The sequence below is a fragment of the Lichenostomus cassidix genome, chromosome 9 (assembly GCF_008360975.1).
Source record: "Lichenostomus cassidix isolate B80296 chromosome 9, HeHo_3.0, whole genome shotgun sequence".
Taxonomy (NCBI): domain Eukaryota; kingdom Metazoa; phylum Chordata; class Aves; order Passeriformes; family Meliphagidae; genus Lichenostomus; species Lichenostomus cassidix.
In genome coordinates, this window is record NC_139490.1 from 19,087,450 (window position 1) to 19,104,406 (window position 16,957).

At 40.7% G+C, this 16,957-nt stretch overlaps 1 protein-coding gene and 1 long non-coding RNA gene across 2 annotated transcripts in view; one reads left to right on the forward strand and one right to left on the reverse strand.

The window, feature by feature from the left end:
- Window positions 1-365: 365 nt before the first annotated feature.
- Window positions 366-6,298, reverse strand: MRPS22 (mitochondrial ribosomal protein S22). Its single transcript, XM_085069715.1, has 8 exons — window positions 6,183-6,298; window positions 5,795-5,955; window positions 4,916-5,080; window positions 3,652-3,795; window positions 3,095-3,178; window positions 1,992-2,137; window positions 803-911; window positions 366-541 (listed from the first exon to the last, which is right to left on the reverse strand). The coding sequence occupies exons 1-8, from the start codon at window positions 6,280-6,282 to the stop codon at window positions 449-451; spliced, it is 1,002 nt and encodes a 333-aa protein (XP_084925841.1). The 5' UTR covers window positions 6,283-6,298; the 3' UTR covers window positions 366-448.
- The window catches only part of LOC146433401 (uncharacterized), a 162,767-nt gene continuing 152,107 nt past the window's right edge, over window positions 6,298-16,957 (forward strand). The window contains exons 1-2 of the long non-coding RNA XR_014854105.1: window positions 6,298-6,804; window positions 7,601-7,739. This is a non-coding gene — a long non-coding RNA (uncharacterized LOC146433401). The remainder of the gene's footprint in view (window positions 6,805-7,600; window positions 7,740-16,957) is intronic.

The following is a 16,957-nucleotide window of genomic DNA, read 5'->3' on the forward strand; positions in this document are numbered from 1 at the left end:
ATGTTTTCACTGTGCTACTTAACTTGTATCTAGTAACCATCAATATCAATTCAGTAACTGTTTCAGCCACCACATCTCGCTGAAAGCTCTAACAGAGCAGTGACACAGGTTAAGGGTTAGAAGTGGTGTTACACCCTTTCCTAAATAAAGCTCTCCAGACCCTGCATTTTCCTCAGTAAATAAAATGAATTGTGAGCCATTCCTTACATTCAAGATGTAATAGTAAAAAAATTAAACTCAGCATACCATGTCAACGAAAACAAAAGTCATGATGGCTGCTCAAAGTTCACTTAACAGAACTTTTCAAACTAAATTGCTGTAGTTATTCACATGAATTTAGTAAAGAAAAATACATTCTGTAGCAGTCAGTTTCAAGTATTTATTGTGGAATCCTGTACAGAAAATGTTTATAAACAGACTTAAAACATACGATGAGCTGAGCTTTGTTTCATGAGGCTGAAGAAGTAGCCATTGCTTCTTCATAAGCCTGCAGGGCCAGCTGGATATAACCTTCCTTCTGCGACTCGGTTTTCACAAATACCTGCAACCACGGCAGGAGAGAGGTTGATGTACAGTTAACAGCACAGCTGCATAATGAAATTTCATCATGCCAATGGCAGATCAGCCACCTACAACTGAAATCCTGTGCAGCTATATATATATATAGTTTAACGAAAAAACCCAACATGGCACATACAACAGTTCTGGTAAAATATCTGCTTCTTAAGGAGAAATTGAAACTACTAAATGGGGTTCTGCTGGTTAAAAGGTCTCTCCTGTAGTTAAGTAGCTTAAAGCTTACCTTGATCAGATCAACTCCTTGAAGTTTCCCTTCTTTAGCTTCTTTTGCTGACTGACATTCAGGATGAAGCATGTGATACAGTGTAATTAAACTTGTAGCATCCTCCAGCCTAAACAAACAAAGGCTCATTTTAGCAATTCTTTTCAGAGTATTTAGAGTGTATTTTGTAACGTCCTTTGCACAGCACAGGCTGTCGAACTGCTGTTTCCACTGAGTACACAGTCACTGGTGCACACAGGTGAACAGGCATCTATTGCAATGGCCAGAAGCCCCTGAACACCAAGGTGCACCAGGCAAGTACCTCAATCTATCCCTCCTACAGCTGAAGCCAGCTGGCATCTTCAGCAGTAAAACAGCTGACATCTCTGCAAAATACAACTTATTACCCAATAACGAGTGCTTAGTGGAACAACTGTTCCACCAGAGGGGAACATTCTAACACAGACTGCAATGACCAGTATGTTTTACAGAAGTAGCCTGTGACACAGAGCTCTCAGCTGAATTTAAAACTATTGAAGTGTGTGGCAGGGAAAGACATTCTGAACTCTGGTCATTTCCCTTTAACAGCTTGATTCTAAAACAGGAACCTTCCTGATTTGTCCATATCCTCAGGTTTAAAAGCAAGATCTGACCACCAGTTCCAAGTTTCTGACTGGAACAGCAGGAAATACCACCACCACTGCAATTTGGAGTTCTGATTTCAAATTTCTCCCAACTCTAGTGACATTTTGAACAATTCAATATTGTTTGCTTCTGAGAGCTTTGAGTAAGTTAAGCAGCATGTTTTATAGAAATCTACCCATTTAAAATGAAAGCTTATCTATGTGTTGTTAAGCTACTTAGGAATTGCTCTATATAAATCCCAGAGTGTATCAACCTTATAAGCCAAATTGAGCTCAGTACAGAAGTGTTAGGCTTTGAGATCAGCAGTGCTCAGAGCTGGAAGTATGACAATTACACAGGAAATAAAAATAAAACCCCAACAATTACAAAAGGCTAATTTCTGCAGAAACCTAGTTTGATACCCTACAACTTCACGGACTGTAGATAACACTTAGAATTAGCCTAAAATGTAATGCAAATAAAAACTTTTCTAGATCTTACAGAAATACTGTTTTTATTTCCAAATGCTGGCACACGTTTTCTATTTATTAGGATAGGCAGGGTTAACAAGTGACAAACTACTTACAAGTCTCTGTTGATCATATCTATGAGTAATCCATCTGTCTTCTTTCTGTTGACCAGATACCACACCATGCCCCCAAAGTGCCTCGTTGAGCGGAGCAGGTCATACTTGGCGTGTTTCTCAATGTCCTCATAAGCGCGGTGATGAACCTGCACACACAAGGTCCTGTTTCATTTGCAGAACTGCAGCTGGATGACAGCTTTCCCCCTCTACCTCTCAACTGGGAGTTTTAATCCATTTTCATTTCCCTAAAGTGCAGGAGTAAGCCACATGCTGAACCATGCTAAAGATTTATGCATGTTATAATTCAGGGCAACACTGGGCTAGCCCAATCCTTAGTACTTAGGTATAGACATCCTTATGATAAAGGAAGCTAAATCCCATCTCTGTCCTGAACATCTGGGGAGGGAGGGACATAACCTCTGAACCTTCACTGCACTGCTGCATTTAGTCTTTCAGGAGAAAAATGCTAGAGCAAAGAGGTGAAACTTTACTTTGAAAAAAGGTTACTTGTAACATTGCCTAATAGAAGTTACAATTTCTCAAATAACTGAGAATATTACAGTTTAAAGAGAAGTATGTATTTTAAAGGCAAGTGTAGACTAACATTTACTAGCAGCTAGAGCTACTAGTTTTGAATAGTTCAGGTAGAACTACATTTTTGTAGCTGGTCTTTGTCAAAATAATACTTTCTGTGCAGTGCTCTCAGAGTGCATTTCGTCAGTTCCCTACCTGGTGCTGCCAACTCCTAAGCCAGCAGTTAGTGTGACTTCAGCAGCACAACTCTGCTTGTAGCCCCTGACAGGTATTATCAATTCTGGTTTAATAACAAAATGCTTGTGTTAAGACTGTATTTTGCATGTGCAGTACCTTTCTAGGCTGGTGAAAATTATTTATGCAAAATCCTCTTTTACTTCTCTGCATAAAAATAAACCCCAAAACTCATCACAAGGATAATCTATATAGGGAAATAAGAGCACACATGACCAACAATGTTGATCCCCAGCAAAACACTTATGTTTATAAAATAAACCCTACAATTCTTTACTAATTTTGTGGAGTTTTGGGTTTTTTCTTTTTACAAGAAAAATTAAAAGTGAACTCACTCTGATATAATCAGGTGAATCTGGTTCAAACTGTGCAATGCACATGTTAAGGAGATCTTCATGACGGTCTTGCTGAAATACAGTCTGAAACAAAAAATTCAAATTCAAGAGCAGATTATGTAATCACATCATCCCAACTCTCCAAAATCAAAACAGCAATCACAACATTCTGTCCTGGGCAACACTTACAGTGAGTAACCCCTTCATCAAAAGACAAAATAGATAGACGTACAGGAACTGCCTTGATGACACTAATATAGTATTTCTTGATTTTTGATTCTGAAACACCAGTTCACATTTTCAGATTAAATGTACACTTGGTTCTAGTATGACACAGTATTTACACCTACCCAGGATTTACCTGTTCCTTACCTGGAACTTTGTTTCAAGTGTTTTAACCAAGTTACAATGATGAGCAATTGTTCAAAACAGAATTCAAGCAACTAAACACACACACGCAGAACAGCTTATTCAGAGTTATTCAGCCCAAAGAACACAGTTCCACTATCACTGCAATGAAGTAAAAGCGATCAGTTTCAAAGCCAGGAAGAGCTTACCCCAAGGTTTTCATCTTTGAATAACGTGGGGGGAATCACTTTGCGCCCTTCCTTTGGGAAGAATATCTGTATCATCCTGTCTCGCTCCTCCCAGGTCGCTTTGCGTAACACCCCATTTGGTTCTCTAACCACAATGAAACGTTCCTGCAAATGAGGAAAAACATTATCTTCCAAAGCCTTCTCTTCATAGCCAGAATCAATCCAAAAAAATCTCATTTGTCAAAGTCCTTCTATTCCTAAGTTTCTAAGAGGTTGCTGCCATGTGCTAGACTCGTCATTTCTGCCTTGCTACCTGCTAATTAAGTGCTCCATTTGCACCTCAGTTTTACTGTATGATAACTGTGCATGTGTCAACACTAAAAGCTACATCTCTGTGAAGTTTGGAGATCATAACTCATACCCAGACAGGGAGTTAGCCTGATTTTATCATTTGATAATCCATACAAAATTAACAATGCAAGTATCATGTACCTTTTTTCCAGAGGTAGCTGCTAGAATCAAGTAAGGGCAAGTGCAAGGCAAAAAATACAACATATAAAACAATATAGTCAGATCTGTTCACAACCATAATTGATTTAGAGTGACAAATGGGAAAATTTATTTGACAGGGAAGTTTTCAATATGGTACAGCAGGAGAATAAATAGCAGATTCCTGAAGAAAGCTCTCAGATGGAGTAAGAGATGGAAGACTGGTCAATTCATTTCACAGGATCATCATCATATGCACGTTTGAACTACGAAGACTTCTTGGAATCATAACTTTGTTAAGAATTTTTCCAGCCTCTTATTACTGGTACTTAAAGACAATTGAGATGTTTCATTACACAAAGGAAACTTTACCCCTATACTCCACAACTCCATTAGACAATTATTCCTTTTACAGCTTTCCTGTGAATTTGTTCATCATTTCCACAGCTTTCCACCAGATCTTTGCAATTATGAAGTAGCTCTATCTTACAAAGTAATCCAATTCTACTGAAATCTTCTAGAAAGCATGGAAAAACTTGGCACTCCAAGGATAGCACAAGCATCTGCTTATAAAATAATTAGCTAACTACCACACAGCTTTGCCCCCTGCCTGCTTTTAAAGAGTAGAACATAATTTATGATTATCGGTTAGACGCAAGCACTTAGAAATACATTTTTCTCTACTGCCCTGTAGTAGACTAAATGTTCAACTCCTCCTTTTTGCAAACTGATATAACTACATTTCCATTAAAGCTTATTTTGAGAACAAATTAATACTGTCAATCACACTACTTACACGATGTGGAACAGAGTAACTTAAATCTGTAAACACATATTTGGCAGTTTCAGTTCCTTCAAGGACTTTGTCGTCTGCTAAGACATCATCAATTGGTTCTCGTTCATTCAAAACAGGGGGCATGATTAGTTTTGATTTTGCTTCCTCAATGGCTTTTCTTGTGGCCTTGTAGGGAAAAAAAAGTAGTTTAATTTCACAATTAAAAATATTATTCTACTGGAAAGATAATATTCAATTTGGGGACAAACATTTTCATTTAGAAAAGGGGTCTTTTTCCTTCTGCAGTTGAGAAAAAATGAGACACTAATTCAACATCTAGGTAGGTAAATTTCATGTAACAATTTACTACTACTGAAACCTCAACAAAATACTGGAGGAAGTTCCAAGACTACAGTGGACAAACTATTGCGAACACCAAGTTTATTTCAGTCATTTTTCCGCTGTAAATTTCCCCCAAAGCATAAACCACAATCAACAGTTTGTATATAGCTTTAATTGTGGCTACAGAAGAACTGGCTTAAGGCAGGTTCCTCTGTCATCCTGAACCAAGTCAGCCCACAGGGAAAAAAAAAACAAAAGAGCAGTCAGAGGATTCCCAGGGCTATAATTTAACAGAGTTTGGAGGCATAACAGGATAATAAAGAGACACTCATTAAAAGGATCCGACTTCCTTCCACATTCCATTAAAATCATACAAAATTGGACAAACCACGCTGTTTCAAGTGAAGCAACACCGATTTACACGACTTCAGGGAATGACCTCAAAGTAAAGAAACCAGAATGTTTTCAAACGCAGCAGGGAAAGAGGCAGAAATATCGGCTATGACAGGCATTTTGCTAAAACCAACACTTACTTCCGAAGGGAGCAGTGCAGCCTACCTCTTCCAGCTGAGCTTCGGTCATCAGCTTGTACTGCGGCGGCTTGAGGCCCTTCTTCACGGGCCGGAACACCTTGTGCAGGTCGAGCCCCGTCATTTTGTAAAGCAGCGACTGCACCGCTTCGTCCGTGAAGGCGGGCTTGGGCTGGGCGCCCTTTCCCTCTGCGGGAGGAGGCACAGCGGGGCTGTTAGCCGGGGCTGAGGGGCTGCCCGCGGGCACAGTCACCCCTGTCCTCACGGCTCCTCCCGCCCCGACCCGACCCGCATCCCTGTCCGCGGCGACCGCAGCCACCCACCAGCAGCAGCACCACGCGGAGCGCGGGCGGCTGAACCCCCAGCCCGGGGCAGCCGGGAGCGCTCTGGCGGTATCCCCGGGTCCCCTCACGTACCGCCCGTGCCCGCCGCTAGCCCCCGCCGCGCGGGAAAGCCCCACAGCGCCCGCAGCCGCGCGGGCAGCGCCGCCGAGCCCCGCGCCCCCAGCGCCGCCATCTTGGCTCCCGCCCCTTCCCGCCCCGCGGCGCGCCGGGAAATGGAGTCACATCGTGAGGGAATGTCCCGCGCAGGCAGCGACCCGCCGGGATCGCCGGGTGCAGCTGCTGGCCCAGCGCAGCACTCACACCGTGTGCCTGAGGGCGCTGACCAAATGAGCTCAGACAGGCTTGGTGCAGTGACCGCTGCCCTGCGGAGCCTGTTCCAGTGCCCAACCACTGTGGGGAAAAACCTTTTCCTGATACCGAACCTAAACCTCCCCTGACTCAGTTTCATGCAGTCCTCTCGGGTCCTGTGGCTGGTCACCAGAGAACAGTGCCTGCCCCTCCGCTTCCCCTCATGAGGGGGCTTTAGAGTACTATAAGGTTTCCCGAGTCTCCTCCTGACGTGAGGGAGACACACGGTCCCGGGGCACTTTCCCCGAGGCAAGAAAGGGCAAGAACGATGTGTTTCCAAGTTCGTGTCATTTCAAGTTTGACATCCCAGCGCGTTTTGTGCCGTTAAAGCGCTGCTGAGGCGCGGGTGAGGGCCTGGTGAGGGAGAGAACCCATTCGGCTGTGGTGGGACAGCTCCGGCGGGAGCGGCGGGCAACCGGCTCCCTCAGCCACCAGAGCATGGAGCTGAGCTGTGCCTGGCAGGATCCCTTCCTTAGCAGGGAGACTTCGTAGTAGGAAAAAAGGTGGAATTGACTCCACCGTGAGGGATTAAATGGCTGGTGAGGTGCGGGTGGCAGCAGGTGCGCTGCATCGGCATGTGCCCTGCTGGTGTGAGGGGCAGGCGGGCAGCTTCCGGCCCCGCGGCCTGGGCAGGCTGCCCGAGAGCCAGCAACACGCTGGGAATTCACATTTTGGAGTGCCCCACCTGGCTCTCTGCTGTTTCAGTGCCTGTGCCCTGTCTGGAAGCACCTGTGCCGTGCCTGGAAGCACCTGTGCTGTGCGCTGGCCTCCTCAGCCCCGCCCCAGCTTCACTTCCGTGGCTGGTGAGTTGCTGTCCTCACCTTCAGGGAGCTTGAACGCTTTTGCAAAGCAACGAAAAAATGTAACTCTATTTAAGCATAAAGTCAAAATTATCTTTATACTCAATAATTATGACATATCGGATTTAATGGCTGTGAAGAGGGGGTATTGACTTCTTATAACTGGGTCAGTTTCAGGGGGTTGAAAGTTTATTGCAACTTGAAGTTTATTTATTCTAGCTGCTCTGTATCTTCTCTTGTGAATTTGAGTCTTACAGATTGTGCTTAGGGGGGTGTGAAACAGAAAGAATTTGATCTTAAAGGTCTCTTCCAAGCTTGATTATTTTATGATTCTCTTATCAGCAGGTGAGTCTCTGTCCAAGAGCCCAGAATGCTTCAAGTTCCAAAATGTTCAAAGCCACCCATCAATGCAAGCCTGGTGATGAGTTCCCCTTGGAAGAGGAAAGATTTCATCTCCGGGAGGGGCGATATGGAAACACAGGTAATGTGCTTATATTGTGTAGATTGCTATTTGTTTTAAACTTTAGTGTGTTGTTCATTGCTTTGCCAAATCAAAGTTTAAATTTGAAAATTTCTGAAAACAGTGATTGAAGTCAGGGAGAAAATGAATACTTTATAGCAACCGGTTTAAATTAGGATAAAGCCAAACATCGGCTGAAAAAATATGTTTGTTTCTTATAATTGGCCTTTTTTGTACTGGGGAGTATTCTTGTTTTTCTCAGCCTTATATCCAAACACATGGATATAATTCTGGACTGAATTTAATATTCAGGTTTTTCAATATCCTGGCCTTTTCAGGAAGGTTGCAGGAGGATATGTTCCTCTCATATTTGCATTGCTACAACTAAGTTGAAATTACTGGGTATTGCAGAGGGCAAATGAACCCTTAATATTATTGTAATGTAATTTTGTGCTGAATTTATTTAAATAATGTTAAGAAAATGAAAAATAATTTTGATGAAATGGAGAAGGTGTTGTTTTTCAATTCTTGCATGGAAGATCTCTGGAGTGAGAGCTATACCCTATAAGGGAATTGGGAAGTTATTTGGCGACGTGCCTAAAAGCCACTTCAGACCTGTTCATGAGCTTGGATGGCAAGCCAACGTCCATTTTAATTCACAGAAGTGCTTAGAAAAACAACAGAATTTATTGGGCTATATCCAGGAGAGGTTAAATTCACATTCAGTCTGTACTGGAGTAGTAACAGCTGCTGTGAGGATTAACCTTTTTGGCTGGTGGGATGAAAGGAAATATTAACTAACTATACTGTAGATGGAAGTATAGCAGGTTAACGTAATTTATAAAGTAGGATCATTTATGTTGGGTAGGTTGGTTATATTTTATTTGTGGTTTATATTTGTACTGAAGTAACAGCTTTAAGTGGGATGTTTCATATTGGTATAGTTAAAAATACAACACCAGCTTGAAGAATCAGTGGTGTAAAAATTGATAATGAAATAAAGACTCTTTCTTGGCTTTTGTTATTATTTCGAATGTATCCCGGGACAGTTGCTGTTGGAAAATTACAGCCATCTCATGATGGATGGTTGTCCCCAGTGGAACATATTGCTGGTCTAAGTCTGGATTCTATTGGAAAAGTGTCAATACAAAATCACCTGCACAGTTGGCATTAATTTCCTTTCTGTTGATAGTTTCAGGAGAGCTAATAGATCAGATGGCTGCTGGGAGTGTTGCAGTTGGTTGACATCTCAGGGAAAGAGGAGGAAAGTGAGGAGTGTAGGAGCATATGCTGTTGCTTTGCCTATTTAATTAATAAAATAAGGCACAGTAGTTTACTAGTCTTTCTGAGTTATAAATAAGTCAAATTAGTAGGGAGAAGTTGTTTGAAAGGAAGAATTCTTTCTTTGAAAAAATACAGAGAAAAATACAAAATGTCAGGTTTGGTAACTATGCATCCAGTTGTTATGTGAAGAAAACAGGGTGAACCCAGTCAGGCTGTGTACATGTTCACATTTGATGATGTGACCTTTTTAAAATTAATGGTTGGTTCTCTTGTTCCTGATAAGAAACAACCTGGAATCTTGTGGAACATTTTTCTGAAGGACACAATGGACCATGTTGGAAGCTCTTTTTACTAAACCTGCGTGAATTAGAAAGAAGACAAATTATTTTTCTCAGAGAGGGCATAGAGTGCTGACATAAGAGAAATGTTTTTTTTGTTTTTGGGTTTTTGTGGTGGTTTTGTTTTTTTGGGGTGGGTTTTTTTTGTTTTGGGGGTTTTTTTTGTTGTTTTTGTTTTTGTTGGGTTTTGGGTTTTTTTTTTGGGGGTTTTTTTGGTGTTTTTGTTTTGGTTGGTTTGTTGTTTGTTGGGTGGTTTTTTGTGTGTGGTGTGTGTGTGTGGTTTGTTTTGTGGTTTTTTGTTTGTTTGTTTGGTGTTTTTTTTTTTTTTTGGTTTGGGGGGGTGGTTGGTGTGGTTTGTGTGTGGGAAACCTTCCTCCAAGAGCAGAACTGTGGGCAGTTCTGCTAGACAAAGGCCATTTTTACAAAACTTCTCTGAGGTGCCCACTGAAACTCAAGTAATGGAGTTCAGCTGCAGCATTAGCATCCTGTGTGAGCAGCTGCCTTCTGCTGCTGCTGATCCTTCGTGAGAGAGAATGAGGAAACTGTGCAAAAGATTTCCAAAGTTGTTTCTTTGGTGCTGTCACCTTTAGCAAGTGCTAATAGGCAGCATAGGTTGAAGAGCAAATGCCCCTCAAGGTTTTATTTGTGCCTTGGCCATATGACATTTGTATTTCTGATTCGAAGGGGAAATGACAAAACCACAAGGATTATACTTGCCCTTTATTTTCAGTTTTCAGTCTTGTTTCAGCCACACTTACCCTGAGCACGTGTGCTGTATTGCTGTGGGCCACAGCGGGGCAGGAGTGAGGGCTTAAACATGAGGAGTGAAAGTGCCTGAGGAGTTTCAGAGGATAATGTAAATAAACTGTTTTCATTAATGGCCCAGATTTGCCTCTGTCTCGCATAAAGCTGCCATAATCTCACTTTAATAATGATAAATTAGATATATACAAAGATTGTCTGTAGTAGTTGAGATTACATACATTATTTATAGTAGGGATATAAATCCCACTTCAGTTTATATTGTTTTCTTTGCTACACTATAAGGGCTTGAGCCAAAGCCCATTAAAGTCCTTTCCTAACTTCAGCAGGCTCTGAATTAAGAGTCCCTACTTTTCAAATAAATTTTATTATTCCTTTCTGCTCTTGTAATACTTATCTGTTAAAAATAGTTATCAAGGGAAAAAATAATAGTACATACTCAGTTTTATTCAAAGTAAGGTATGGCTTGAGTAACTTGTTTTCCCCATTCCTATTAGTTTTTTAACCTCCCTCTACATTCCAGCAGTTTTTCAAGTCCTGTCCTTCTGAATCCAAGCACTTGCTGGGGCATTGTGAACTAAATCTGGTGTCCAGAACAAACAGTTACATGTAGGCAGGTGGGATGTGTCTGATCCCTTTGTTTGCACAGTAGAAGGGCAGAGCAATGATCCTGGCAGATTTGTTTTGTTCTTTGGGAATAGGAAAATTAGGAGAAGATGGCACCCTCCAATTTAAGGGTTAATTATAGTATTTTGCTTCTCTCCTGGTGCTAGCACAAGTAGTCATTCCCTTGTTCTCATAATTGTGTTTTTATGTGTTTCTCACTGAAACCTGACACCCGAGAGAATCATCTGAAACCAAAACTGTCCAGATTAAACCTAAATGTCTGTTGTATGTATTGCCTGGCCTGTTGTCAAAGGTTTCATAAAAATCTGAATCACATGTGTCTACACTTTGTCATGTTTTGTCACTCTCCTAAAGAAGCCTGGAGGTCTGGTTTTCCTGCTTTTTTTAATCTAAGTTTCATCAGGGATGTTGTATAATTTTATATGTTTTAATTTAATTATTTTATCGATTAATTTACTTGAAAAAGAAGTACATCCTCCTAGTTATAAACTGTTCTAATACCACTCAATGGTAACTGCCAGATTTTGTTTCTTCCAATCTTTTCTCATGAGTTGATTTTATTACCAGGCAACCAATTCATTCTTCGGTTGCCTCAGAAACAGGTGAATATATTTGTCTTCTCATGATTTGTTACAGTTGCATACATTAATTTTTTTCCCTGAAACTGGTTCGGTTTCTATTATTTTGTTTGTTTATTTTTTCCAGTTTAAAGAGCAGTAACTTCACTTCAGCCATCTTGTTGCTTAATCATGCCAAGAAATAATTCTTATCTACATGCCATTCCCTTCTCAAGTTCTTTTTGCCTTTGAGACTCATCTGTCTGGGATTCTTTTACTATTTCACTTCTCCAAGTTTATGCAATTATTTTTCTTTAAGTATCCTAATTGTTCTTCATACTACCTCTAAGCCTTCCTGTTTCCATATTACTTTGAATTCGTCTGGATTTACTAGGACTTGTTTTGTCACCTTTTTTCCTCTTTTGTCTTTCCCCAAATTAATTTTTTGTAGAAATAGGCTCCTGTAATTTGCTATTTCACAGTTTGCATTTTTAAACTTACTTTGTTGTTGTTGACAAGGGCAATGTGTACCTTTGACTTACTATCAGATATATTAATTACCTGCATGATAGGGCCAACTTTTTTACCTATTTCATACCAACATGACACTATTTAAAACAGAATCCCCTCTCTTTTAAAGGTGGCACTGGAGATGTGTGTGTGTTTGGTTTTTTCCTTCTGTTTTTTTGTTATTCTTTCCTTTGGATCCAGAGTGTAATACAAATTTAATTTGCTTAGGCAAACCAACTGTGCATTTGAAAAAAATCATTTTAAAGACAGGATCCTGGGGGTCTGACAGAAAAGCTAAACCAGCTGTGCTCTCCAGTACAAACAACACATAAATCTACAATATCTTCAGGATCAAATAAGTGAAATAAAAGGCTCAGAAAGTAAAAGATATTTTTATCTCACAGAAGTAGAGCTAAAAGAATTCAGTGTCAGTTAAAACCTTAGCCATTCCTGTTAGACTTGTAAAATCTAACATTTTTTTCATTTGTTTTAAGCAGAAGCATTTTCATTTGCTAACCAAAGAAGTCTCTTTATCTGTTTGGTATGAAAGTTGTCTTTAGGTCCAGGATTAAATGGTTATTCAGCTGTTTAGTGAAGAGCCTCTCTCACAAGAACAGTTTCCAGTTGTGTTTGTTCTTGTTACTTTCTTTCTACTTAAGCAAATCAAGAAAATCCTGTAAAAAATAGCAATAGAATTGATTTGGTCAGATAGTTACCAGATTATTTCCCCCATTTATTTCCAAGTAAACCTCTTGGCATTTATTAGCTTGCCCACTAGAGCTGATAGGAAGGCTCCCATCAGTTTTTGGACAAACTGATTGGAGAATGAGATATCATCGGATGATTTCCAGAAGAGCTGGGATAAAAAATGATTCAGCTGTATTTGCTTAATCTGGGACTAAATAGATGTGTATGGAATTGTTTTAAACCTGTGCACTGAGCAAGCAATTGCATTTATGTTTCTATTGGTTTTCAGAGAGTGTTTCTGGGTAGAAATCTGTACAGTGCATTTCCACTGCTTTCTCTTGCACGCCCTGCATGCTTCCCTATGGCATCCTGCAGTACATGCTATGGGCACTGCCAGATGTCAGCATTTGTACATTGGGGCAGAACAAGTGCTTGGATTTTGATTATTTAATAATAATAATAATAATAAAAATAAATAAATATTATTTTCTGAATAAATAATGTAGCTGGGCAGTTGAAGGAATCTAATAGCAGTTTTATTAAATGTTTTAAGGGAGAAAAGCCAGCAGACAGCTCAGCATGGCAAGGAAATATTAGTGACAGAAACACATGAAAAACAGGCTTGACTCTGCCCTGTGCATGGTGCAGTGTATGCCCAATTGTCAGAGGGATGAGTGTGTGACCCACAGAGCGTGGAATTCTTTCATTGTTGGGGACGGGGATGAGAAACAACCCCTTAAGCAAGCAAGGAGACTGAAAATTAAAAAGTGAAAAGTGCTAGAAGTCCAAGTGTTTGTATCTGGATAGGTTTTGGTGGGGTTTTTTGTGTTTTTTTGGTTTTTGGTTTGGTTTTTTTTTGTTGTTGTTGTTTGGTTTTGTTTGTTTGTTTGTTTGGCTTTGGCTTTTTTAAGGTTTTTTGGTGTTTGTTTTTGGGGGTTTTTTGTTTTGGTTTGGTTTAGGGTTTTTGGCTTTTTTGGGGCTTTTTTGTTTGTTTGTTTGGGGGGGTTGTGTTTTTGTTGGTTTTCGGGTTTTGGTTTTGGTTTTTTGTGGGTTTCTTGGGGGTTTTTTTGTGGGATTTTTTGGGTTTTTGGTTTTTTTTTTCCAACTGCACGGGAATAGGGGAATGTCTTCATCTTCCCTTTTATTTACACTTTTCTGGTCAGGCTGTCTCTAATTCCTCCCGTTATACCCACTCCATATACATGCATTCTATCTTTCCATAAACAATCTCAGTGTATTATCTAAGTGGAAACAATGAATCAATTTTCTTTTTGGTTATTGAGCTGAATCAAGTCGCAGATCCAATGAGTTCCAGAGCCTCTGAAGGAAAAACTGGAGCAGAATCCTTCCACTTTGTTAACAGCAACTTGCAGATTGTGTCCCAGTGTTTCAGGTAACTGCAGCCTCAAGATGCAGTTTTAAATCTCGCCAGAATTGATCTAAGACTTTCCTGTTCCCTCTGTTCAAGCTCTCCCTTGGGTGGTTTCACTTGCTGAAAACATTTTGGTCTTCATAATGGTCACTAAACAGAGTCAATAATTTTCTTCTGAGTTTTGATTAAAAGCACATTAGTTTGTGACACAGAAATTCAGGACCTGACTCTGAAAGGGAGCTTAATACTGCATGGAAAAGCAAACGGGGTTCTGTCCCTTCTGAGCCTCTGGAACAGCACCAAGCTCTCTCAAACCTTACAAGGTTTTAGTGAGATGCAGCCAATGCACGCAGTATTTTACAGGGGAGTTTGGCAGCACTGAGATCACATTTTCTGAGTGCTCCACTGCAGCAGAATTGCTTCCAACCCAAGCACCAATTTACTTTCTAAGGAGGCAGTGGAGTTTTTGATTGATACTTAAAAATTTATCAGGCTATTGCTTGGAAGGTTTGTGTAACAGAGTTCAAAATGAACTGTATAATTTTTGTGCACATTTCTGCCTGAAGGACTGAATTAATATTTGCCCTTATAGCAGAGCATCATTTGAATTGGTTGTTCACAGTTTTCCTTGCTCCTTTCCTCTCTCTGTTCTTTTTTATTGTACACCAAATAAAACTTCTTCTAAATTCTGGTATAACATGTGCAATTTAATATATTCTCTAGAGATGATATTTCCTACTAATGATAATTCAATATTGCTTGCTTTATAGTCAGACATTCTTTTGCTTTCTCCTAATATTTTCCTCAGTCCGACTAGGAAAAAAAAAAACCAACAAAAAAAATCTTCCTCGTCATCTTTTAGATGTGATTGTTTTATCACGCAGTACTGTACTTGTGAAAAACAAAACTGATCCGTGTTTGTTATTGTGAACTAATTTGGAATATCCTTTCCAAGTTCTCAGCGTCATTGCGGGTTTGGCCTCTGCCGCTAGATGGCAATGTGTGGCTGTGTGACATCCTGGGGAAAGGCGGTAGCAAAAGTCTCTCAACACGTGAGAGAATCCTCATGTTTCAAAAATATTTGTAATATTGCCTTTTTATTATGAAAACAATTATAACGTGTAAATGCTCCATTTTTGCAGTCTAGAAACTTTACACACTTTCTTTTTCCTACATTATGACTACATGGGGAACATTTCTTAATGAGTTAGACTGGTGAGTACAACATTTACCCATTTTTTGGTCTATTGTAAAGCTCTCCAATCGATTAATCTGTCAAAAGGGAGAATTTTCAGTTCCTGGCATCATCAGCACCATGAAAGAGGAAAGAGGAATGACAGGAATGACCCTTCTTCTTTCTCCTCAAGTAACCTTTTACTTGGTATCATGACAATGGTGAGAATGGACATTTTAAAACTCAGGTAAAGCAAAAGGAGTTGGGTAGCAAGGCAACCTCATTTTGAGCTAAGGAGTCATTCTGAGGACAAACAGTGCAACAGTTGTTACTTTGGCACTGTTTGAATGCTTTAGGATGACTTCAAAAGAAGTGGCTTCAAAACCACTGATCTTACACAGCTGCCATATTACTGAAAAGGGCCCAAGCCTGCACAAACTCTTTAGAAAAGATTGTGTGTGTTTTGATAATGAAGCTAAACCACGTGTAGTGTGTTGTTACTTTTCCATGTCATATCCTACCTCTGTCTCACTGCTTTTGGTCTCTCTCCTAACCAGTCTGTGTGGATCACTTCTTATGAAGATAAACTGGTACCCTGTTTGTCAGATTTAATGATCTCTCTTTGCAGAAAGGCAGGCAGAAATAATTTTTAGAGCAATTTTCCATGTAGTGCATGATTGCTGTTGAGACAGGAGGGAGATTTGGAATGGTGAGGGCCCACCAAGGCTGCTAGAGGTGGGCATTGTGCCTAAGACACTGCAGAATGTTGTTCTACTCCTGCCCACTGCTCTCCGGAGGGCAGGGAGGCTGTGTCTGCCTCTGGGGACAGGAGGGTTCAAAGGCTGTTTCACGCTGTGCTCTGATGAAATTGAAGGACTATCCATGGCTTGTGGTTCCTGTTGGATCATAGGATGAAAGGAGCACAGTCTCGTTCTTTCCCCTATCAGAAGCAATGCTGGTTTCTATGCCAAAAAGGACAGGCAGAGCCCAGAGCAGACATTTTATTTCCAGTTTCTCCCTGTTGTCATCTCCATCCTGGTGCAGCATCCAGTGCTGTCTTGTGATAAACACCAGCATTCATTCCACTGGGAAAAGGAAGCTTGTATGGGAAAACTAAGATATTTAGGGCATTTATTAATGACCCTTCTCTGCCCCCAGTTTCTTTTTGCTGTTGGACTCTCTGCTCCATGTTCCCTATTGGTGCTTTATTTTGACATTTTTGACCCCTCATGCACTTCCTTTTTTTCCACCCATTGTCTCTTTTTGTCCTCTTCTTCTTTTCCTGGTAATAGGGCATATCCCTGTGGCATTTAGTTTTGTTTGCTTGGGTCTGATACCAGTCCCCGCTGAAAACATTTTGGTTTGGGTACTCATAATTACTGTGTGTAAGTGTAAACCTCTCATGGCTACAATTCTTTATTTCTCAATGAGGAACACAAACAAGGAAAGCCCTTGTTTAGTGGAAATGAGATTTGGGACTTCCTGCAGACTGATCAACTGTAAAATTAAAGCTGAACATTTTGGAGAGCAGTGCTAAAGAAAAACAAACATACCCAATGAATCATGAAAGAATTTTCCTGAGGTTTGAACTTTTGGGGTTTTCTTTCAATAATTCAAAATAAAATCAGAATCTAACTAGCCACAGAGCTGCCTCCATCCTCTTGCATAGCAATCAGTCTCTTAAAACAAGCAGATACATACTTTGAGCACATACTAACCCCAAATGATGTCCCCAGTACTTTCAAAGCCAAGGCTCTCTGTTCCTTCCCTGTGCCAGAGAGGCCACCTGTGCTGAGGGGCCAGGGGCACCCAGAAGCCAGGCAGGGCAGAGGAGGAACTCCAGCCCACCCCACTGCCAGGAGCCCACAAAGCCTGCCTGGCCCTGCTGTGGTTTGCCTTGAAAGACAAACAGGGCACAGATATTGCCT